At 45.0% G+C, this 25,203-nt stretch overlaps 1 protein-coding gene across 2 annotated transcripts in view; it reads right to left on the bottom strand.

Annotated features, from left to right (window-relative positions):
• Nucleotides 1–24,323, bottom strand: part of SPECC1 (sperm antigen with calponin homology and coiled-coil domains 1) — a 956,149-nt gene extending 931,826 nt beyond the window's left edge. Inside the window, exon 1 of one of the 2 annotated variants that reach the window (XM_069226284.1) lies at nucleotides 24,109–24,323. In XM_069226284.1, coding sequence (XP_069082385.1) covers nucleotides 24,109–24,274 — 166 coding nt within the window. In that variant the 5' untranslated portion in view covers nucleotides 24,275–24,323. The remainder of the gene's footprint in view (nucleotides 1–24,108) is intronic. The other variant, XM_069226282.1, reaches the window with a different exon arrangement.
• Nucleotides 24,324–25,203: the final 880 nt, after the last annotated feature.

Raw genomic sequence — 25,203 nt, 5'->3', positions numbered from 1 at the left:
CTGCACTCTATAAAACTATTTCCCTGTCAAATTAATTTCAAAAGAAACTGGGCCACAATGTTCTTGTCAAAGTGCCTTATCAAAAACTTGAAGATATATGAGATTTGAACATGGGCAATCCAATTTCATTTCCGAACACAGTCCAGTACAATAAACACATTCACAACGTCTGCAGGATCGATTATTATTGGCAGTACAAGCTAGGAGAAATAAATATTTTAACATGCTTCTTACAGCGTCAGACACACGGCTGTGGGTAAATGTTTTTATGTAGCCCATGACGCCATGGTAGTTCTGGGCTGCTATCCAATCGGAGTGTGGGATTTGAATCACATAGCTTAAGGTCGTGACCGTAAATCTGTAGAATCCTGAAATGAAAAGCGCTTTCAGTGCTGAACCGAAAATAGCACAAATGCTCCTGCTGCTGTTTCCGCAGTGTTGCTTCCCAGATGTGGAAACTTGGAAACTGTTCCTGAGAATAGCAAAACCAGAGAAACGTCAATGGGGCCTTTCACAAAATAATAATACGTCATGTGACCAACCAAATATCAAAAGGGTAGTGTGATCACAACAACAACTAATTGCTCGCCCAGTTCTGCAGTGGTAGGTGTTACTTGGCTTCAGCGCTTAATTTGTAAATGAAAAGGTGCTGGTGCCCTAAGCCCTCTTAAACATGCAGCTGCTGCAATTAAATGTGCGAACACAGAACGCTGAGGCAGAGTAATCCTGAAGCCATCCTGGGCCTCTTTAATCCATATAAAGCCACCCCCTGCCCCTTCAGCTCACGCCTGCAGCTTTCTCCCTTTGTGCCGCTTTTTCGTTTTTCCCTTCCTCTGCCTTTCCCATATATGTCTTTTGCTCGCAGCCAACGCTTGAGGCAGAAGAATTATCCCTGACCCTCAAAAATAAGTGCCGGTGCTCAGCATCGGAAACAACAAGCACAAATTAAGCACTGCTTGGCTTGTCCCACAAAACAGTAAGTCCCAGGCCATTCTCAAATCAGAAGGATGATGTGATCCACCCTACTTAAGTGATGCTACCAGACCTACTGGCACAAGTTCTGTGACTCACCCCATGAAAATGAGGTTCATGTGATCTGTCTCACAACAATAGAGGTCATGTGACCAGACTCGTGCTCGGGGCTCTGTTTCTGACAATCATTCATCACATGACCCATTCCATGGCATTCTTACCACCCTGCCAAAGGTTTATACTGACAGGAAGGCTCAATATCCCCTTGTTTAAACCTTGCCCACAGTTACTGAAATCCCCATAATGTAGCTTTGAGTTCTACCCCACACCATGGCTCTCCAAGAGTTGATAGCTTCTGATAGTATATGAGAGAGGCACACGTGGCCATAAATTACTTCTAAGCTTGTGACGCATAAAACACTGAATATTATTGAATACCACACAGTCAGTCAAATCCTCTATTTTTAAGAAATAAATTATTATAGAAATATTACATAGACATCATTTAACATACACAATTACAAACATTGTAAACATTCATACATAACCCTTAATTACATTTAATCCACCAACACTTACATTAACCTAAAATGAAAACAAACATACAATTTAGAATATCATTGCATTAAAACTCAGTCAAAGGTCATAACATTATCACATATACATTAAGATCATTTGAGACCTCAATAATTAGCCAAGGCATACAGCGCATTTAAGCAGATAAAACATTATAAAGTGCAATGTGCAGAACCACGCTCTCTCAATTCTCAAAGTCTCGACACATCTAGTACATTACATGATCAACACTAACCTATCTAAGAGGAACAGATCTTAGTGAGTTCAAAACACATTACTAAGCCCTTTAATAACTTTCAAAAGTATGTTGAGTTCCCAAGGAATACAACTCGTTTAGGCAGGTAGAACATTAAAGTGCAAGGCAAAACTACCATGAACCTTGCGGTCCCATTCAGCCTACTTTCTAACATGATCAACACCCACCTATGTTTAAGAACAAAAACTCAATAGAAGATTACAGCCCATTACCACATACCTATCAAAAGTATTTGGAGGCTTTATTACCCAAGTCAAACAGTTCATTTAAACCACTGGAGCAGTACAAAGTGCAACATACAACCCAACCCAAGTCACATACCCAATAGCAGCATTTAGAAAACGTGGCAAATTGCCCAAAGCATACGTCTCATTTTGCCAACCACGTTATGAAGTGGAGAGTGCAAAACCACTATCACATCCCCAGATCCCTTCCTTCATCCACCTCCTAAGGTATTTTAGTTCTGCCTATCCTGTAAAAGAGAGTCAATACCAAACCTGTGAGTACAAATCCTATTGTTAATCTGAATCAATTGAGAGGAGGCCTGGCATAGGAGGTTACAATTTTCTGCAAAAATTGGCCAGTACCAATAACTGTACCCTGGAACCTTAGGCCACATATCAGATTAAGGCCCCCATCCTGTGTTTGAATCCAATATTTTATAAAAACAGGGCAGAGAATCTTCCTACTTTCCTCAAAAGAAGAGTGAACAGTCCAGCAAGAGATGACTCGCTGAGTACTTATGACTTTGCCGGCAGGGACACTGTCCAAGGGTCTCCATAATTTTCACCTTCAAGCCGGGCATCCGCCATCCAGGGTCAATGCTAATCCTTAAACGCAAAATTTCATATCTCAAAGGCACTTTTAAAGGCCATCATGGCTTCTTTTAGGCTGGTGTTTTGTGGATCAAGATTCAAACGCCGGCTATTCCTGTTAGCCACTTGTCTACCCTCCCAACAATTGTTGTCAAATCAGCTATTCCCCTTCACTCTGGTCCCTCTAGATTTGTGAGTGTTCCTCATTGCCAATTTGAGATGAGATAGTATTTGCTTTGTTATCTACAATCCCACCCCATCAGAACCATACTTTTTTCCAAGTCTAAAGGCTCGAAATCGATGGATAAAAGGGATTGCAGGGCATCTTCAGTAATCACAACACGCATTCTCTTGTGGTAAACTACCTCAGAGGACAAAGCAAAGTGTGCACAGTATGGGACAGTGCCATTAAACTCCAAGCTACAAGGTAGATGGTCGCTTGTCCCCAAATCAAGGACTCTAAATTTTTTCACCCAATAAAACTGATGAATTGGAACAAAGACATAATCAATAGACATATTACTATTGCTATGTTTAAAAGTACTAGTCGTAGGGATGTCGTCATTGCATCTGCCATTAACATTGATCAAATTCAGCTGGGCGAGACAGGCCAAGACCTTAACACCCCCTCCCTCGCACTTGCTGAAAATGTACAGTCAGGAATGTTTAATGCAGACCACAGATCTTTTGTTGACTCGTCAAATTCCTTGAAAGGTGATTTTTCATGAAAATCACCTCCCACCACAAAGCATTTGGATAATCGAATACCAACTTTTTCACATCATTAATCAAATTACATAATTCACATTCCGGTAGAGGGGGTATATTGGGACACACACATATATTAACACATATCATCTGATTTAGCTCCACTTCATTAGGAAGTAGGTGGATTAGGCCCACAAGAGCCCACACACAGGAAGTTTGGAGCTTAGTTACCTTCCTCTCCAGACAGACAGATACCAGTATTAACAAACTGCCCACTGCTCTACCTCTTATCGAGGCCTTAGCCCTTTGCTCTACCTCAGCAAACCCCTTTACTGCTGGGCATTCCAACAGCCAGGTCTCCTGAAGGAACAGCACTGGGTAATTGTTCAAAACCTATTGTAGTGTTTCTCTTCCAAAAATGACTTGACCCCATGTACATTCCAGATCAAGACATGACTCTGCCGTGGATGCCCTGATCAATATCCTCTGCTTCTCCCCCATTCTTTGTTGAGCTATAGCAACCTTGCACAACATCAAAGTGGTGCAACACCGCTCACGTGGGAAGATATCCCTGTCTCACATACCCATTACAACTCCTAAGCTAATCAAAATCTGATGGATAGGAATATTTTCGATTTCTCACTTTTGGGAGTCTATAATTTTGAAACGTGATAGTAGCTATTCTTTCTTGGGACCCATCCCGTTCCTATCAGCTCCTGCCAGACCCTGTTCTCTGACCGGTACCTGGGAACCTGGAAACCTCCCAACTGTCCTCTGTTCCCTCACAGAGGCAGACACCATTCGCTGCCAAAGAAGATATAGAGTTTTCCACAAAGCTCATAATCTCCACAGAAGCAAATAGTAGCCAGGTTAGTTCTTCACCTACTACGGTGTTAAAACTAACCAGAGCTAAGTCCTTTGAGGTAATACTCCTTATTCTTTTAATGTTAATGAATATGCTTAACAGCTGTGGTCTGAGGGGTCGACTAACCAAGCGCTGTATTTCCCTTTTAGATTGTAACTTTAGGAATAGCTTCCATGGCACTCTTGACTTAGGATCACCTCTTTCTTGGGCTAGAGTGGGCTTTTCCGGGCCTGCCTCAGGCTTTCCTCTGCCAGAGCAAACACTACACTTTGCCAATTTGAGAGAAGATCTCCCATAGGTACTTTTACACCCAGAAGCCTCTTTTGCTACCTTTGGGCAACCCTTAGATTTCCCTTACCCTTGTCTAGAGATTCCCTCAGTGTCCCCAGATATTCCTTACGAGGCCTCTCCCTGACAACAGGCTTCTTTTTTTCTACTAGGATCGCTGTTGGAGTAAAAGGGACAGGGGAATGGCCCAACAACCTACTCCCTCGTGTTTGGATGAAACTACACCCTTGATCCTTCCCTTCCTACAGTGACCCTTTTGCCCCCTCTTTTCTTCATTAGAAAAGAAAACTATTTTTTTCCCGAAAACATTTCCTCTATTTATTAGTAGGTAAGGAATTCTTGAAATATGGATCCCACCATTTACTGAGGGAACAATAGGAGATGCCACCTCTTGAGAAGTAGAGGGAGGGCTAAACTCAATAGGAGCCTCTTGAAGACCACCACCTGAAGCAACATCCTGACCACACCCTTGAGAGATTGACTGATGGCTTCAAGCAACTATATCATTTTGGCATTGTGGGTGATATTCAACACAAGGGCCTTTAACATTCCCTGGAAAGTTACTTACATAGGGGAAAGCTAATTCAGCAGTTATAGGTCCTGGTCAATTTCGGAGACATTCCCAACGGAGATTGTCTCATTAGATGGTTCATGGTTGAATGGTTCCTGCAAATCATCTAAAATCTCCTTCACTGAGCCAGCAGTCAGACCTTCGGAACTGGCAAGTTGTGCCTGTTTAATGTATATCCTGAAAGTTGGATCAGTCAGGATAGCGACATAACCGGTTTCCCTTCTCACTTTTGGTGAGGATGAAGACCTCAGGGAATGGGGCCAGTTAGGACTTGAAACCCCTCAGCCAGGTGCATCAGACTTGAGAGTTTTACCTCCAGTTCTCCTGGGCCATTTCTAACACATTTATCTACCAGATGGAAACACTCAACATCAAGCTCATTTTCAGCATGTGGACCAAGTTGGGTGGTTCCGGGGCACAGACGAACCAAGCTGGACATTCGATTCACAGGGTTTGTGGTATTGCAGCAATTTGCAAGATCAGTCTACTGGCGGCATCACCGCAATTGTGAGAGGCGCTGCGGTTACCACTGTCAGACAACCACAGGTTGCGGCATGGTTACTAACACCTGCTACCAGTTCTACTGTCAGTTGTTCAGCGGGGGCAGTAAGCCCTCCTATCCGGAATTCTTGACCCTTAGATCCATCCTTAAAATCTTTCTATATGCCAAATGTGAGTATGGCCTTTCCACATTCATGTGATTAGTTCCATCCTCGGCGACATCATCTTTACTTAATTGCAGATGAATTGCCCCCTCGTTCAGCTCTGAGGCACTGGGGGCTGGATTTCTTACTTTGAAGTGCTTTGTGACAAAGGGCCCGATTTAGATGTTGGCGGTAACGGTCCTGTCATCGACTTTTAGTCTGAAAACCCATTTGCTTCTGTGACAGTCCACCTGCCGTATTTAGATGTTGATGGTCCCATAGGTAAAAGACCACTGAGTCCCGCCGACTCCGCCAAGAAACTTCACCTGCATTGACAGGGCAATTAGAAAAAGTGGCTGATGGCAGGACCCCAGCTACACCTACCACCAAGCAGATTTGGATCTGACTTACCGCCAAGAGAAAAGTCGTAGACCGACCTCCATGTCTGAGTTGGCGGATTTGGGGGGGGGGAAGGTAATGGGGAAAACTCACTTTTGTTCCACTCCACCACCCTGTTTTTGACTGGACATGACCTGCCATCACTGCTGCCACTGTCTCATGGAGAAAACACAACCCACCCCATCGACGACCCCGAAGGTAGGAATGCCGCATTGGTAGGGTATGTTGGTGGGTATCACTGCAGGCATATACGTCACAGTAATTGTTTTTAATTACTGTGACATGCATATGGGGGGTAAACAATGGTGTCACACATGGCTGGAGACACACTGGCACAACATGCATATTGCACACGTACACAACTGTCATTGTGGTGTTAGTATTCATTGTCAAATGAATGCTGGCACCACACTGACGTTACACTTACACTGGACAATGGTGTCCATGTGTGCGCATTGCAAGGGGACCTGTACGGGTAAGTTTGTGCCATCTGTTGTGTGTGTGTGTGGACTGGCTGGTTGAGGTGGAGGGAGCTGGAGCGGGTGGTGTGGTTGTGCCTGTATGTGTATTACTTACATGTGACACAGATGTTGTTGTGTCTGTTATGTTGCTGGGTGACATTAAGGTGATTGTGGTTGTTGTGTGGTAGGTGTTGTCTGGTGTCTGTAGTTGTGCATGTGTGTGAGTGTGTTGGTGTATCTGAGTATACAGTTGTGTTGTTTGTTGTAGTTGTGTCATATGTGGGTGCAGTGTTAATGGTGTTTGTATGTTGTGTCATGGATGTATGTCAATGTGTGTTTTCGGAATGTACGGGTTGTGTTGTGCCAGAATGGCAATGGGTTATTGTGTGAATGTGGTGTGTTGTGTAGTGTGTAGTGCGGGGTACACATATGGCTAAGGGACAGTGTGTGTGTCACTTCCCTCTCTTCCATAGCCACTGCCATTTTACGAAATCCATTGGGTTTCTCCTCCACCTTCCACCATTAGCAATCTCCTGCCATTCAACCTGCTTGCAGACCTATATCTAAATACAGTGAGCAGAAGACCGTCGACTTGGCAGTCTTTTTGGGTCCAACACTGATGCTGCTTGTTGGTGCGACCACCAAGATGTAAAATAGGCCCAAAGTCTCTTAGAGAGGAGGGCAACGCAGCAACAGATCTCATTGTTTTATCAGACTTATGACTATGACTGGCGGTAATCTCAGTAATTAAAACACAAAGTGAGAGCCACACAGGAAAACATTCTATGCACTCATGGCACCTTAGGATTCTCACCAATAAGGCAGGTGGCCGATTGGCCATCACAAAAATGTTTTTTCACTGCTTAATCTACCAGCATCCAGAAATAAATATAAGTGAAAATTATAAGTAGATGTGCTTGATCAGCCATAATGTGGCACCAGTAGCTCCTCTGCCAAACTCAGGACCTGCTCCACAGCCAACTCGGGATCATCTCCTCTGCCAGGACAAGTCTCTCTATCTTTGTAACACTGCATTGCCACTTCCAAGGTGGCAAACAACAAATTAATTTGATATCAGTTTTCGTTCTAAGTTCATCATAGTAACGAGGAAGCCCACACACTATACAATTTTGGCGAGGTCTACAGTGAACGCTTTATATTGAGGTAGCATGTGTTGTACCTCTCTAAATTGTTCTCCAGCTAAAGCAAGCAGGACAAGCATTTCTATGTCTGAGGTTAAAGGTACCATTACCTAAAGGATGTCCCAACAAATTTCAAAACTTAAGTCACCGTCATTAAGTAATATTCTAGAATGTCTATTGTTGGTGATTGTTAGAGATGGAGGACCAGATAAATAGACTGTTTTTTAAACTTTATACTGGATGGCCCATTAAGAGTCATGCAAGAGCGAGTGCATACACGTCATTACTACTGGGTGAACATGCTGTTTATAAGGAATTGTGGGTGTTGGTGCATCTCCCAGTGCCCACCCTGAGTCGGCTAGTGATAGCTGTTCATTCAACAAAGAGATGGCTAGTTCGGGTAGGGCTGTTGATGGATACTATGCCCACAGTATTTGTGGGTCTATAGTCCTGCTCAACAAGATGGCACCCCTGTCCATCTGAATTCACGTGTACCCATGTACCAAAGGTAGAGTATTTTGGACTTGTCTGCCAGGCCGCTATTCCTCATACATTACACAACAAACATTAGTAAGAAGACCATGATTAAGGTATGCTGTCCATAAATCATATGGGGGCGGGGTGTAGCTCAGTTTGAGGTGTCTGAGTTTTTCCTTTATACTCTTCATTCATACCGAATCGGTAGTGGAGGGAAAACTAGTTCCCAATCACATGGGCTCCAGCCCTTAAAATTCAGGTGGCCGGCCAATCAGTTTAGAGGGCATCTGTCTGCCCTTTCTTCACAAGAAACAGGGATGAGGGAAGGGGTGAGCACCAAATGGTCTTCGGTGTTTATTAACACTTCCCTGAGGATCCTTTGTCCAGGCCAATGCGGCTCACAGATCTTCATGATTCTGCAAGCATCCACAGAAAGGACGGGGGAGGGGCAACACCAGTCTGCTCGGGGCTTCAAGTGTCCTATTGTTTTAAATGTTACAGGCTATGAGTTCCAGGAACCTAAAATCAGACAGACAAGTGAAATATAGTATCTGGGACATGTTCGAAAGGAAGGATGAAATGTATTCTCTTTATGTTAATTGCATCCCACTTTGCTGTGTGTATTCTATTAAACCACAGATGTTTGCATTTTTAATCCCCAGAGGGAGAACTCCTTTTCCATTTTATTTTTGTTTTTAGAGTTCATCCATCCACTTTGTAGCCATCCTGGCACTATGCTGCACTGTTTAAAAGAAGCAAGACTGCCTTCATTTCACCAACATTTTCATGTAACTTGCCCATGTGTCATTACAGTAGCAAGCAGTTTAGGCAGTCACTTGAAAGGAAACCTGGTGAAGCCTGCCATGGTAACATCACCCTCTACAGAAAGCTTCTGATTACCCGATTTGGAAAGAAAAAGGTCTGCAAAATTCGAAAGATGGGACAGTGGCATCTGAGAGTAAGTAGACCTCTAACCACTACCAGAATGGGAACTCCCTAGCATACGGTTCCTCTTCCAGATCAACACGAGCAGAGCATATTTAATCTCACTGTAATACTAGCTGTGTGCCTGGCAACATCTTGAAATTGTATTGGCTCTCTGCTCTCACTTGATTCATTTACCCGGTCTTTCACCCCCTTTCTGGTCAGACTCTACCCATTTGCGCAAGGCACTGTCTCTCTTGTCTGTGTGTTTGTTGTTTGCCCTCCATCGTGCTGCTTCTTGTCCTAAGACCTCCTTGCTTTTTGGCGTCCCTGGGATCAGCGCTGGTATCCTGGTCACATTTTGTCTCATTTATGTCTCCACCACCTTGGAACAGGGTAAGAGATTCACCCCAATACTGAAAGGTGTTATGGTATATAAGTATATACTGTCAGCACACATAATAATTTTCTCATACTTTAATTCCTACACAGGTTCTGCCTCACCTGGTGCATCACAGTCAAGCAGCATACCAGTCTGAAAACCAATAACAGTCAGTTATGGGTCTTACTGGCACCATTCTACAACAGTAACCATTCCTGTGTTTCCTCTTCCCCTTCCCTGTTTTTTCCTTCCTCCTTTGGTGAGGAGAGGGCATGCTCAGCACCGACAAAAAGACACAGGGAAGGTTGAGAATCTTAGAGAATCTGTATCTTCAGCCAAAGCTTGACACCTAGTCATGCACACCAACCCAAACTGATCACTGCATCCAGTTCATGACGCTTTGGTCACAGCATGCCTTGACCAACATGGGGCTTCCAAGGAAACTCATCAATTGGTTTATACCATGCAGCCTGAACATGCCTACTACTGCGCAAATGAGACCACATTAGAACAGCACTGCACTGGCTCCTGGTTGAAGCATGGGTCAAATTAAGCTTATTTGCAATATCTACAAAGCCTATTAGGGAAAAATCCAAAACTATATACATACACTAGCCCCCCAATCTTTCACCAACCAGAAATCTCCACTCTGCAATCATCTCAACAGTCTTACAAATTGCTTAAAGGAGCAGGTCGATCTTTTGGAGTTCAAGGCTCTAGGCTATGGAACATCTTCAACCCAAATCTGACAGCGGAATCAGGCTACAAGTGGTTCAGAAAACTGTTGAAAACAAAACAGTAATCTTCAAAGTTGCCTAAAATATGGTTTTGGGCACCAGGTAGTCGCAACTGGAGACCATTAGGTAAAGTTCTCAATCTCCGACTGGATTCTATCACTTGGACCAAAGAGCCAAAGTTGACTTATTACTTCAGGACTTCAACTCCTAAATCCATACAAATATTTAGTAATCTAACATCTAGGTTGGACCACCATCACCTTGACACCACTTCATCAACTGTTTAGGATATCAACTAGAGCATGATTCCACATGTCTTTACTGGAACTTGACCCTACTGCACTGATTGCAAGAACCTGAACTTGGATAGTGAATTTGCCCAACCTACATAATAGCAAGAGAAATGGCCATGGTCAATATAACTGTCATGTCCAGATATTTGTCAGACTGTAATGCGAATGCAAAGGTTGTTATATACATCCTGTATTTGTAGGTAGTAACTGATACATGATCTTGTAAGATGTTATTTGTTGATGATTTATAAAGAGTTGGTTTTACCTCCTGGTAACTCTGGAGTGCTGGACCTATCTAACATTTTTATATCACAGGGCAATGAACAGTTCATTTGTCAAATGTCCTAAAAAGTTCAATGAGTTTCCTGAAACATGAGTAATCTGGTTCTGCAAAGAGGATGGGATCTAGTGTGGTCCTGCACATTCTACAGTATTGCAGTAACCACACTAAATGTTCTGGGTGTTAAAGTATTCTACATTCCGACCATTTAGTCAGTTGCTTTTGAAACAATTTCCATTCCAAGCACTTAACATATCAAAGTTGTGCACTGTTCAATGGTCCCTATTGCTACACACATACATGATCTGCTAATAATGCTCCACCTGCTATGAACTGTACAATGTCCCTGGCTGCCATTAATCATTTGTCCTTTTCATTTATTTTACATTGCATTTCATGTCCATTCTAAAGCAATACAATTTAAAAAAAATATTATTCCACATGTAGGTCCTTTTTTAGGGTTTGACAGAGAGGGTGGAAGGCCTTAGATCAGTGATCCTCCCACTCTACCAAACCAGCAGTTTCCCAACTCTGTTTGGAGTCCGAGACACTGCTGGGTTACCAACTGCAGAGACTCTGCTGGCTCTGTTGTCAGTAACCCTTGACCCAGAGGTCTGTCCACCACAGGACCGCTGGGTCTCAGTGACAGTTGTACCATCCTATTATGCGTGGGACGATTGTCAGTCATTTGCCATCTCATTGGCCATCTTGCGAGGCACAGCGGAAGCGGACATGAAAATATTAAATGGTCCCAATGCACAGGCAAATAGCCCCCTGCATAGAAGAGACAATTACTTTTTTGCTCAGAAGAAACAAAATCCTCCTTTGGGGAGTTTGTTTTCACTGAATAAAAAGTTTGATGAGCAGGTGCAGTTAACATGGCGCCTTTTTAGCAACCTTGAACTGCTACGAGGGGCTCCTTAAACAGAGATTGTTCTTTTCTCTACAATTGTAAAAGAGACCCATGCAAAAAATGTATTGTACTGTCAAATAAATGTTCCGCCACTGTATAGTCCTACACAATTTCCATAACTCAATCTTCTGCAAAATGGTTTGCTTTCCCTGCAGGATGCTGTTCATGAAAGGATAAGAAAACAATGTACCCATCCCCCGGGTCAATTATAGTGACTGACATGGTGGTCCTGGGCAGGGACCGCCAATGTGGGCCACCCCATCAGGCCACTGGTAGTTTGGAAGTGAGGTGGAACCACCAATTTAAGGCGGGTGATCAACTCTGCCAAGTTCTAAATTAGTGCCTTAGGGCCAGATGTAGGAAAAATGCAGTTTGCTGCATGCAAAAGGCCGAACGCGATGCACAACCTCAAATTGCGAGTCGGTACCGACTCGCAATTTGAGGAGGCGACTCGCAAATAGGAAGGGGTGTTCCCTTCCTATCTGCGACCGCATAGCCATGCTGAGTTGCTTTGTGACCGGGAATGCGGTCGCAAACCAACTCGCAGTTACCACCCACTTGAAGTGGGTGGTAACTCATTCGCAAAAGGGAAGGGGCCCCCATGGGACCCCTTCCCCTTTGTGAATGCCGAAAAAAAAATTTTTTCAGAGCAGGCAGTGGTCCTATGGACCACTGCCTACTCTGAAAAAAACGAAACCAAATGGTTTCGGAAGTTTTTCTTTTTGCAACTCGTTTTCCTTTAAGGAAAGCGGGCTGCAAAAAGAAAAAAAAAACTGCTTTATTAAAAAAGCAGTCACAGACATGGAGGTCTGCTGTCTTCAGCAGGCCACCATCCCTGTGAGTGCATGGACTCGCTATGGGGTCGCAAAAGGCGCCCCACCTCATTAATATTCATGAGGTGGGTCTTTGCGACCACATAGCGAGTCGCAGAAGGTGTCTGAGACACCTTTCTGCATACAATTTTGCGAGTTGCAAATTGCGAGTCGGTCTGACTCGCAATTTGCAAGTCGCAAAATTGTAGATTGCTACATCTGGCCCTAAGTTCTTAGCACACACAGAGCAGGCACTTTATGTATATCTGGTTGCATATATAAGAGTGTTGCTCCTATTGTACGACTGTCTTTCTAGCAATGATTACTGATGACTCTCCATTTGTTCTGCTACAGTAATGAAATATTGCTGCCACAACCTGCCACTTAATCATGGCCTGCAGTTGAAATGAACATGGCAATTTCTGATCAGTACTTTGTTGCTTTTTGGGACTATTTTCCAGATGTGGTGCTCAAATATATGCATTTAGGAGAATATGTATTAAGGGTTTTGTGTAGCCCTTGTACCGCACAAGGGGATGCAGGGTGACGCAAAACCCATAACATGAGTTGCCGAGCTATGCAAGGTCACCTTGTGGCTTGGTAAATCTGGAGTAACGCAAGGCAGCACAAGTTGCTGCCTTGCGCTACTTTGCCCTGGGTAGGCGTTCCATAGTTGGAGCATAGGTATTCCCATGCATTTATCCATTGATTAAGCATTCCCAGATTTACCAATACTTGTAGACCTGGGAATGTGCAAGGAGCTACTCCTTCCGAGGCGAGGTGTAATGAGGAGGAATATCATTATTTCACCTTGTTTTTTCTCTTTTTGCATGTGCTGCATTCTGCAACACATGTAGAAAGAGGAACAAGTCATAGAGTATTAGTTTTGTGCGGGACGGTGTCTCTTCTTGCACACAAATATCCTGCCTACAATGCAGGCACCCTTGCCTCATGGTGCAAGGGTGGCTGCGTTGGCGCAAGGCAGCAGGTTGTGCGCCAGCGCAGGCAGAGAGCAGAAATGTGCCCTATCTTGATAGACATGGTGCATTCCTACCCTCTCGCCTTCACACAGCACACCAAGGTGTCTTGCTGTGTTGTACTGCATGAAATAATGATAAATATGGATCCTAGTTCAATGTATTTTAAATGAAAGTCAGTTTACACCAGTATTTCAACTGATTAATATGTGAATGTTACCATGTGATTATTTCAGAGCAACAGAAGAAGGAGACAATATACAGTTACATGACTGAAGTGAGGCTTTGAGTCCAATCAGACAGTATGGGTACTCCTATCTAACATTATTCAGTACTGACCCTGATCTGTCCAGAGGTCAATTAGAAAGCAAGGCACAATAGTTTAGTTTTCAGGAGCTTCCTGAACTGGATGTAGTTAGATTAGGGTCTCAAAATTGGGTGGACGTCATTCCACAGTCTGGGGCATGTACTTCCAGGGATCTGTCTCCATGTTACATCTTCTTACACAACCACTGGTGGATCAATTGGCCCGGCGAAGAGTGGAGGTTTCTAACGGGAGGGTATATGCAGCTAGGTTCTACAGATATTTTGGGCCTTTACACAGTAAAGTTTATGGGGGAACCTTACATTTAACCTTGGTTTCTAACTGGAGGCAGAGAGTGCCTTTGGTTTGGGTATAACATAGTTGCATTTTTGGTGGTTTAGACACCTTCTTGCTGCCCAGTTCTGAGATTTTTTGTAATCCAGCAGTAACTTTCTTAGGAAGACTAGTGTAGAAGATGCTGATAATTAAGTACATGTCAACTCCTCCTGTTGGTAGGTTTGGAGTAATGGGACAATTTTTAAAAAAAGGGAGCGGTGGAGATCGGCGTGCATCGACTGGTGAAGAGAAAAAAGGTTTGGAATCAAAGAGTTTCACACGATTCTTAGCATTTTGGGTAGTCCAAAAGGAGGTACCAATACCTGGGAACCAATAAAAGGGTAATGAGAAAGGCCCAGTTTCTCCTGTTTGGAGGATCTTGCATTTAGACCTGTTTATGCAGCATAGGCTCTCCTAAATCCAGTGGATTATGTGGTATGTTGGACATGGCCCTTTTTGCAGGGTTTCCCCTGTCTTTTTGGCTTTTCACCTCATGTTTTTGATGCTGTGTTGAATTTAGTTTTTGCTGGCTTTAGGACTCTGGGCACTTTACCACAGATGACCAGTGCTAAAGTGCAAGTGCTCTCGGTCTAAATTGGATTGGGATTGGTTTGCCCATGATTGGCAAATCTGAGTTACCAGTAAGTCCCTAGTAAAGTGCCTAATGTGTGTCCAGTGCCTGTAAATCAAATGCTATGATGTGCCTGCAGCACTGATTGTGCCACCCACATGCGCAGCCCTGTAAATATGTCTCAGACCAGTCACTGTAGTGCCTGTGTGGGCAATTTTTACTGACAGTTCAGCCTGGAAAGTGCACCTACTTTGCAGGCCCAAACCTTCCCTTTTACTACATGTAAGTGGCCCCTAAGGTAGGCCCAGGCACCCCATGGGCAGAGTGCAGTGTATTTAAAAGGTAGGACATTTACTGGTATGTTTCACATGACCTGATAGTGAAATACTGCTAAATTAAATTTGGCAGTCATCTCTCCCATAGGTTAACATGGGGAATGCCTTGAAATATCTTTTAAGTGTAATTTCCTATTGGGAGCTGATAAAGATATGGAGTTTTGGGTCTCTGAACAAACAATGTAAAAATATATCTTTGATTACGTTTTTTTTTTTATTGTAAGTTTGAAAATGCCACTATTAGAATGTGGGCATTTTCTTGCCTAACGTTTCTGTGCCTCTGCCTGGTTGTGGAATACACATTGGGGTCAGAATGACAATTGAGCTGTTTGTGATTTCACTCTAGACAGTCACACATAGCAACCTGAGGTGTGCCCTACATATCCTGATGGGTCTTCCTGGGCTAGAGTGCGGAAGGAGCTAACAGTTGCACCTGAATAGGGCTGTGCCTGTCCTTACACAAAGCAGTCTGCAACCACCTGGAGTGTGTCTGGGGCCAGGGTAGGAAAGGCAGGGTCTTGTGCACTACAAAGACTTTCTTTTGAGGTTTGCCTACTTCAAGAGCAGAAATTAGTGTAAGTAATGGGCTTCTGAGACCCCAACTTCAGAACACTTCTGGACTGAGGAGATTCTGCCAGGAAGAAGAGCTGGATGCTGTAGGAGGCACTCTGCCTGTTGCTTTGTTGTGCTGGTCTGCTGCTTGCTGCTTCTGTCCTGGGAGTGAAAGGACTAGACTTTGCTTTCTACATCCTGCTTTCCAAGGTTCTCCAAGGGCTTGAACTCAGCTTGCCTCCTGTTGAGAAGTTTCATGAGGCATAGATGTTGAATAGGAGGTAAGAGAGGGTGATCCTGAGGGAACACCAAAGAAAACTGGGTAAGTGGATGACACAAATATCCAAATCTTGAATTTCTTGCTGTTGCTAGAAAATAAAAATAGACTGGACAGTCATGAAGGAGGTGGTTTAGTTGCACACACTCTTAGGGCTTTCTTCATTGTGCAGGCTGTTGCTGAGGAAGGGAGGTTGGAGGTGGAGTGGCAAACGGTCAAGATCTTAGGGTATGAAGATGATTTTTTTCCAGACCTGGGTGATGATGAAATGCTTTGGACTGGCATGCACTATTTGTAAATAGACACAGTTAGCATGTTTGTGAAGTCGAGTAAGATGGGTGGAAGCAATTGAACTGGAAGCTTTTATTTTGGTGGTCATGCTTACATCTAAGGTTCTCCATGTGTTTTGAAGAGGTGAGGATGGATAGTATTAAAGGAAGCAAGAGTAACGAGTAGAGAGATTGTCCATGTATTTTAGTGTCAGAGGTGTGGTTTTTGGATTCCAAATACGTAAGAAGTCTTTAATGGAGTTGTTGAGTTGCACGTGGGCCACTTTTTAGACTGTCAGGGCTAGCCAGGTCATCTTAGATGATCAAGATTTCCTTCGTCTGATTAAGTGCCTCATTAATGTGTTTTGTGAGGTCTGCCATTTGGGCTGTGTTGATGGTTCTGTTGTAGCCTCTGTTGTGAATCTTGTTAAGGGTTTTGTTCTCTTTGGCCTTTGACTGGCACCATTTGCATTCCATGTCGAGGATGGGACTCTGCTTGAGTCTAGCAATGCCCCTCTGTTCAGAGTCTAGGCACGTAATTCGCCAATGGTTAATAGTTTAAAGAAGGACTGCTCACTACTGCCAAGATGTTATGCATCCTGAACACCAAAAAGACTGTCCTCCCTCCCATTTTCACTGCTTAACCGCAGTTTACTGTACATGTCAGAATGTGTGGGATGGTGTAATGAATAAAAGGGCCCTTTTTGAAATCCTGAATCTGTTTGAGGGAGATCTTGTGAGGCTCGTAAGCGATATAAAGGTCTGTAGCTGTTGCAGTTGATGTTCCAAGTTGTGAAACGGGCGGGTCTGGACGTCCGACCTCACGTTCAACTTACCTTTGTGAACTGGCACTGAATCAGAGAACATCATGATACACGCCCTCCTCGCTACCCGCCCCCCAACCCGGGCCTTACACCCGTGATGTACAATGCAGTGTGTATTTGCTGCTACTGTCTGCGTGTTATGAATTACGCTATTGTTATGCAAGGCTGTGTGTTCAAAGGGTCTCCAAGTGCTGTGAAGTGGGTGGAAGGTAACACGGCGCTCCGCAAAACAGGTAAAAGAAATAATGTGATAAGTAAATAAACAAAAGGCTCAGTGAACTAAATAGCCGACGCTGACAACTGCTAGAGTGGGGTCTGCAGGGCGGGAGCCTGGATTCTGGAAGGGCTAACTCGGCCTCACATCCCTCTGAGGTCAGGAAGTTGAGTAACATTACAATGAATAATGGTCGGAACTGTTATTTGCTGTGCCTACTTATGGAGGGAGGTGCAAGTCACTATATACAAAACATAGTTTTATTACGTTTATAAGTGGATGAATATGATCCAAATTAGAGAGACTTGGCCTTGCCAGCGATCTTACAAATCAACAGCAATATAAAATGCAAACATCTTTGAATGTATTACTCAGCAGTCGACTATGTTATTTTAACTTTTACAGCGCCCATCCTATATGAACCACATGTAAACCACATTAAACTCAACCAAATGCAGTGAACAGACCGCCGTCATTCCCGGGAACGAGAATCCCAGAGCTTAAAGAGCGCCCAGATCCCGAAAGGCGCCACAGTGGTATAAATGTTCTATAGTAAATAACACTGGATGTTTATAAAAATTGTATAGCGAATACAGCTGAATTAGTACAAGTCTGAAACCAGTGAACTACAGCACTTGCTCGCAAAGACTGTGTTCTGCCCTTTATAACCCCCATCAGCCATTCACAAGAGGCCCTTTTGTGAATGTTTGAATATGTGTCTCCTGGACTGGCCAGTCTAGTGTGCAGGTCACACTCGGAGCGCACAGATGGCTTAAGCAGGGCCTGCCCCCTGGGTCTATTTTGCTCTGCTCCGTGTGTGCTTGAAGGATTTGCGAGTTTTCCATCACTAGGCCCGGCTTTGGAAGCTCAGTTGGCTCAGGTCTAGCAGCCGAACATCTGCTCGACAGAAACAGGGTAAATGTTGCTCTGCTACTGTCTGTCGAAGCCTCTCTCGCTACTCAGTATTCATGCGACACGTCTGGAGCCTTTACTTTTTGACCGATGGCTACAGCAAGTGCAGAGAAGTAAGTGGTTCTTGTCCTGTGAGCACAATACCGGCACATGTCAATGAAAAACACAGAGACAAGGAACTTAAGGGGAAGAAGAGGGGGGGTGTATATAATATCATGCGTAAAAAATATTAGCCATCATTGAAGGTTCCCTCTGGGATCCTAAGACAACAAAAGGCAGAATAATACAAATAAACCACATCACAGGTTAATGTGGCTTAAACAATCACTCAGTGTTCAAAGCGGGGGTGGTGGCATGACACTTCACAAACATGACACACTTTAACAGTGCAGCCGCGTGAGGAACGGTGCCTCTCACCGTGGGGTCGCTCGCTGCTGCTGATGATGGCGTCACATCCGCCGGTATAGCCTGTAAATACAGGGCCAGAACTTTATATCGAGCTGCGTACCATTCATGTGACCCTGAAAAGCCGGTAAGGCTGCGGCGTGGCACTGGGTCACATTTTCAGACGTATCTGACACGTGACAGACTGCTCCACCCTTACCAGCTCCACAGAGGCACGTGGCTAAGCAGGTAAGGTACGTTTAATCACATTCGACCTGGAAAGTGGGAGAGCACGTGTTCTTGGCACGTTGAATGCCTTCTGGTCGGAACGTTCTCCTATGAAGTGCTCAACAACTCTGTTCATAGGAATTGTATATAACAGGCAGTATTGCTACCCAGTTTAATGGTACTTTATGTGGGACTCGAGCTTGTGATCTGCACGTCGGATACAGATGTTTAACTCACTGAGCCACCTTAGTCGCTCTTTATTCAGTATACGTTACTGATGCCTATTGCACATTAAGTCGTGACTAAGGTAAGATGGCCTAGACTGTGGCCTGGGATTACAACTAGGTGTCTTTTCAGGTATTGCTTACTGTCCAGAGGACGACTAAACATAGTGAACAGTCTCCACGCCACCCAGGCCGCCCTCATCTAGTGCTGTCCTAGTGAAACGCTGCTTTGCACGTCATAAAATATAGAGGCATATTTACAAGCCCCTAGCGCCACCTTGCGCTGTCCTAGCATCATTTTTTTTTCGCTGAGGCGGCGTTAAGGATGACTTTCTTGCACGCCATATTTACAAAATAGTGCAATGCTTGCATTGCGCCACTTTGTAAACCCTTGCGCCACATTATACCTGCGCTAGGCATAATGTTTGAAAGGGGGGGCGTTCTGACGCAGGGAGCCCCGAACAAATGGCGCAGTGAAATTTACAACACTTCACTGCATTTTTTCCATCATTTTAATGCCTGCTCAGAGCAGGCGTTAAGATGATGCACCCATTTTAATCAGTGGGCCTCCCTGTCCTTTGCTGCACTAGCATAAACTTTTTTGACGCTAGTGCAGTAAAGCGCCACAATAGTGTAAAAAATGTTGACACTATTGCCCCAACGACCGGCATGGTGCACTGTATGGTAAAAGCGGTGCAACCATGGTGTCATTAGGTGGGATAGGGGCGACGCAAGGAAAGTGGCGCATGGGAACCGATGCACCACTTTCTTGTAAATATGCCCCTGAGTTCCATATTTACAAAGGAAAACACAAAGCTGCATCGAATGATATTCACTGTGGTGTGGACTTAAAAGGTGCAACTGGCTGAAGTGTCAGAAATGACCTGAGCCTGCTTGGCTGCTGTGAGTGAAAGGCATCTTCTGCGGGTGGGTAATAAGAAACCCAGGAGCATCTGGCCCTGGCACGTTACTGCTCACAGACTTCTTGCTCTGTTCAAAAATGGGTCTCTGGCTACCAAAAAGGGTTGTTGTGAAATAGCAGGTTTGTTTGGGCACATAGAAGAGCATGGTGGAGGGGCATGGAGGAGGCAATGGCGTCTACATCTGTTCTCCCCAGATTGGTAACAACTGTTGGAACATCGGCCTGGGACACGGACAGCGCTCATGTCAAATTTTATCCACCACACCCAACACACTTGTCTGACGTGTAGCCCACCATCAGGTAGCTCCTACAGGTGTTCCCCTCATTTTGCTTCTCATCGGCATATATTTGGGTATTGTTTTGCTGCCTTTGGGTGTATCTAATGGGGAAAGCGGGACACGTTTGATATTAGTTCTCTGACAAGTGAAAGTCTACCCTTGGTTCATAAACACAACACATATCCACTGTACACCTCACACAAAGCCCAACCCATTCAATGCACTGAGTAGTGCAAATACTAATCCCACATTCCCCTACATCGCTTCCCCACAATACTTCCTTATTCTCTCGACCCCTGCACTCACACCTTTCTTGCACTTGGCCCTCCAGGAAACTTAAGTTAATAGAGTGCAACACATAAATGAAAACAAAATGTCATTTTGATGCAATACAATTGGAAAAATACTTGTTTTCAGTAAATGAACTATTGAGATTTTGAAACTTTCAAAGGCTGTTGGCTCATCGTTTGGTATATTCTGTGCTGTCGTTTATGACAGCGCAACTTCTTTGTGTTTCAATTACCTCTCTAGTAGAAATATACAAATATTAGTACAGCTAATATGTCTCACCTTTAAAATGTGGGGGCTAAATCATTGGCACCGCCAATGCTAGTTTGTAAAGCATAATGAAAAATATGTATAAAGATTTGAAATGGTGGCGCATCACATGTGGATGCTCAGGCGGCCATCTTCATATGTTTTGCCTTTAATAGAAAATCTATTCCAAGATGGCCACCAGTGCATCACGACACATGCACATGCATAAGTGGCATTTTGAAATTAGTTTTCTGAAAGAAACGGCAATTCAAAATTGCAGCTGGTGCATGCACATGATATTGCAAATCATGAGTGCACATTTTGATACACTGATGGACACTAGCTCTTTTGTAAGTTTAATTTACCTTTCCAAAAGGACAGACATCTATTTTCGAAAGGTACATTAAATTACAAAGGTGAGATGGCGAAAGCACAAAAATAAAGACTCAAGTGGCCTGGGTAGCACTACACAGTTGCTAGGCCCTCGCAAAAATAAAATATAAGAAAAATAAAAAGCAGGCTTTGGCTGGGAGAAACATTGTGGAGCTGGGGGGCTGCATAATGGAGAAAGTTGTGGGGGAAGAAAAAGCATAGGAGAATCGCAGAAGGGAGTGAGAGCAATGGTGGAAATGTGGGAAAGCAATACGCAGCAACAACAACAGTGGCACGGATCGAGGGAGAATGGGAAAAAAACAGAGTAGGGAGAAGAAGTGGGAGGGCAAAGGAGGGACTAATGGGGTTGAAAAGCAATGGAAGAGCAGGAGATAGCACAGCAACAGAGGAGCTGGTAGGGGTGGGGTGAATAGTAACTGCAGAATGTGAAAGTGTGGAAATGCAAGGAAGGAAGTGGGGGAGCAGGCAAAAATGCAAAAAAAACTAATGCACAAGGGGAGAGAGATAAAACACATTCAATCCAGTATATTCTGAAACAAAAGGAAAACAATAATTTGCAATGCAATAGGTCTCGCATATTTCAAACAAGTTAATTGTTATCTTTTGACAACAGCGCCCATGAACAAAAACAAAAGAAAACATGCGAAGAAACTGAGGAAAGACGACTTGGCAAAATAAAATAAAGTTAGCTTTAAAAAATAAAAGCTGCCAATTTTGTGCCTGCTGGGCTCATTTTTGCCAGTCACAGGCCTTCTGTTTGTAGGGTACTTGAAGTTAAAAACAACAAATAGTAACTCGATCACATCGGGAGCTGTGAACAGCCACTAATTAAGTTGCATCAATTAGTGCTTGATCCCTGCTCCACACAGAGAAACGGAAGTGATGCCAGGCGTGCCTTGATGAATTACGAGGCTTTTAAGAAAAGTGCCATGCAAACCAACAAATGCTGAGTGACAGGCGGGCTCCAAGCCCTTTACTGAACACAACAGAGTCTTGCAAGTGAGACACATGTGCTAGTGCATGCACTCGTAGGCTTGACCCTAAAAATAACTTCCTGGATGTAAGCAGAGGAAGAATGCAACTAACAGTGTAAAATCGCTATACGCAAGAAGAGGAAGGAAATCCACCAAATAAGAAGCAAGGACATGAGATTACTAGGAACATCAACCAATGGAAAGCAGTGGGCTGACCCAGAGCCCACTCTTGGCATTGTTATTGTACACAAGTGGTCTATCAAGAGGACTAGGCTGTCGAAGGTGTATGGTTGGTTTTATCAATGGAGACACATGAAACCAGAATAGGCATCAGTGATCTGCAGGGCACAAGCACCTTTTCGGCTGCTGTTATGGCGCTCAAGAGACTCCTGTTCCAGCATGGCTCGTGTGAAGCATTGATCAGTGCACCACACTTATAGCAATGTGTGTTGAGGAGCAGTCTTTTCATAAGGCAGAAAACGCCAAGTTCATAAAAAGAACAAAAAAAAAGTCTGACATAAAATGAGGTTGATATTGGGGAGAGACACAAAACCAGGAGGAGAAGCATGACCCAGAGGATGGGAAAAGAAAAGAAACTGGTCTTAACTCAACAGTGCTGAAGAGAGGTGAAGTAAACCGCAGTAGGAGTCGCATGGAAAGTAATAAAGGGCCTGCAACATCCAAACTTACCTCTGTGTCCCTGGTCCTAGGTTTATAGCCTAGATTAATTTTGACTGTGTGTGGCCCTCCCCGCGCTCTATGAATTCCCCATGATTTGGGGATCGCCCTGTTTCTAGGTCCATAGCCGAGATTTTGAGGGTGTGTGGTCCTCCCCGTGCTCTATGAATTCTCCATGATTTTGGGACCTCACTGATTCTAGGTTCATAGCCTGGAATTTGAGGATTTGTGGCCCTCCCTCTCCTCTACGAAGACTCCAGTGAGAAGAGAGCATACAGCGTCACCAATAACTTCACAAACCCGCGCGCGCGCTGCTGACAAGTGGGATGAGCATCCTCCAGTCAGGGTGACACTGCAGGGTCGTAACCCCTTCCATCTTTGCGTAACGCATCTGTGCGGAAGTGCACGTCTTGTTAAGGAAGCCTACTCTGCAGCACACCCTCTGCTGTGGCACTGCAGACAGGCTCATATACATCCTTCCACGTTCGCAAGAGCAGAGAGCAGCACAGATAACCTTATCTACACATCAGCAGCACACTCACAGCGTCGGTTGCCAGCTGTCCCCTGCATTAGTGGCAGCTCACGCAACATCATAAACCTGTCCTATCAGTGGGTCCGTGCACACAGCAGCACAACCCTGATCCTCTGTGCTGAGACATGCAATCACAAACATGGCCCCACTGTCCCAGGTACAACGAAACCTTGAGTCTGGAGTGGCATTTCCGCATCTTGAGATGGTTCAGTCCAGGTGTGCGCGCCACAAACCACATCACTACAAATAAACACAGAAGTGAGCCGGTCCCTCCGCGCACTCCGGCCTCCGCCTAGCGCACGGTTCCCGCCTAGTCTCCAGCTTTACCAACGCTGCCTGAATGCCACGGCGCCCCAGTGACCTCAGAACCCTGCAGTCCCCAGCCTCGTCCTTGGCTTCCTCGCTTCTGCTTTTTGAGACTAGCGGTGGCCACTGCTTCTCAGTGTCCACAGAGCGGGCTACCTTACAATGTCGTCTCACACCAGGCTTCCGCGGAGATGCACAGGGCTCTCTCCGTGCCACGCAGGCGAGGTAGGACACGGTGAGGCTTAGGAGTCCGGACGCCAGGCAAGCACGGAGACTCGATGGACTATAGAGGCATCGGGATCATTACTGACTGGGCTGTGGGTCTGGGAGTAAGTGACGCTTCCCCAGACCTACCGACCTCCAGCGGCACGGCCTGTTGCAAATTATCCAACTGTCCCTGCAGCTAAAACCACCCCCGATGCAAACGAATGCTGAGGCATGCTGTGGGAGCCAGGCACCATGCCACTGCATCAGTGCCCTGCAGTCCTTCGACAGCGTCATCGGTGACAGCAGGGACGCCCCCACCCCCCACCTCCATAAGAAAGAATAATGGGGTCTGTACTCACAGTTTAATCTGCGGGGCTCGCCCCTTACAGCCAACGCTGCCTCTTCCTCCCCGGGCACATCATGTGTCCTGCAGGCTGAGGGCTCGTTCACTTCTTCCCTGACAGGAAAACCACATTCAGCGCGAGCCCGTCCAACGAGTGATTCACACGAGGAAGCCACCAGCATCTGCTGTTCGGAGCGCACACAGGGGCGCCCAGGCGCACACAGAGGAACACACATGCACAGGGGAAGGAGCCTGTCAGAGCCCAGTGCGGAGGCGGCGTCAGTTGCCGCTTACGCCAAAGCCTTTGGAATCGGGAGTCGTGACAGTTTCCACCGCCCCCACGATCGCAGTGTGAGATCCCACACTTCCACTGCGCGTCCCCGACACGAGGCGCTTTATAAACACTGATGGAGAAGTCCTGGTGGGACAAAGGGACTATATATATAGAAAGAGGTTACTGTGCAATGTATTCTAAAATGGGGTACTGATGGTTTGCAAATGTCACTAAAACACCAAGAGAGCAATATTGGAACATACAACACAGTTACCCGTTATTCCATTCTCATCATTGGCACGTTTAAAATAGCTGTATCTCCCATGCCTGGCATCGAAACTCTAGGAATCTTTGTGGGATGTGCAACATTTTTGATCCATCCATTCTTTGACTTTTGTCTCCCAGAGCCCCCAGATCTAGACTCCAACCTCACAGCAGAAAGCCTTGTTAGAAGCTGTAAGCAATGAATGGGCGTCCCTTTCTCCGGGTTCTACCACTCCCAGTTGTTGTTAGGCAACCTCTGCCTGGTCCCCTGCCCACAAGACTGGCGTGGGATTCTACCACAAACAATGGCTTGTCCCCAAATACTGCACACCCTTTCATGTCAACATATTCTGAAGCCACCATTGTATCTCTTATTTCAACTCCATATGAAGAAACGCATTATTATTGCACCAAACCCCTCCTGTGAGATACCTCCGGTTGAGCCTTTGTGAAGTCCTGGAGTGCAACAGACTGGAGAAGGTAGGCTATATAGATGCAGATAATAGGCTTACCAGCCTTGCCAGCTCCCTCAAAGGCAACCTGTTTTTCCCCATTACCACCCTCAGTTCTCTC

This window comes from Pleurodeles waltl, chromosome 3_1 (genome assembly GCF_031143425.1).
Source record: "Pleurodeles waltl isolate 20211129_DDA chromosome 3_1, aPleWal1.hap1.20221129, whole genome shotgun sequence".
NCBI classification, from domain to species: Eukaryota; Metazoa; Chordata; class Amphibia; order Caudata; family Salamandridae; genus Pleurodeles; species Pleurodeles waltl.
Note: the sequence above shows the minus strand (reverse complement) of the source record. Positions and strands in the feature narration are given on the sequence as shown.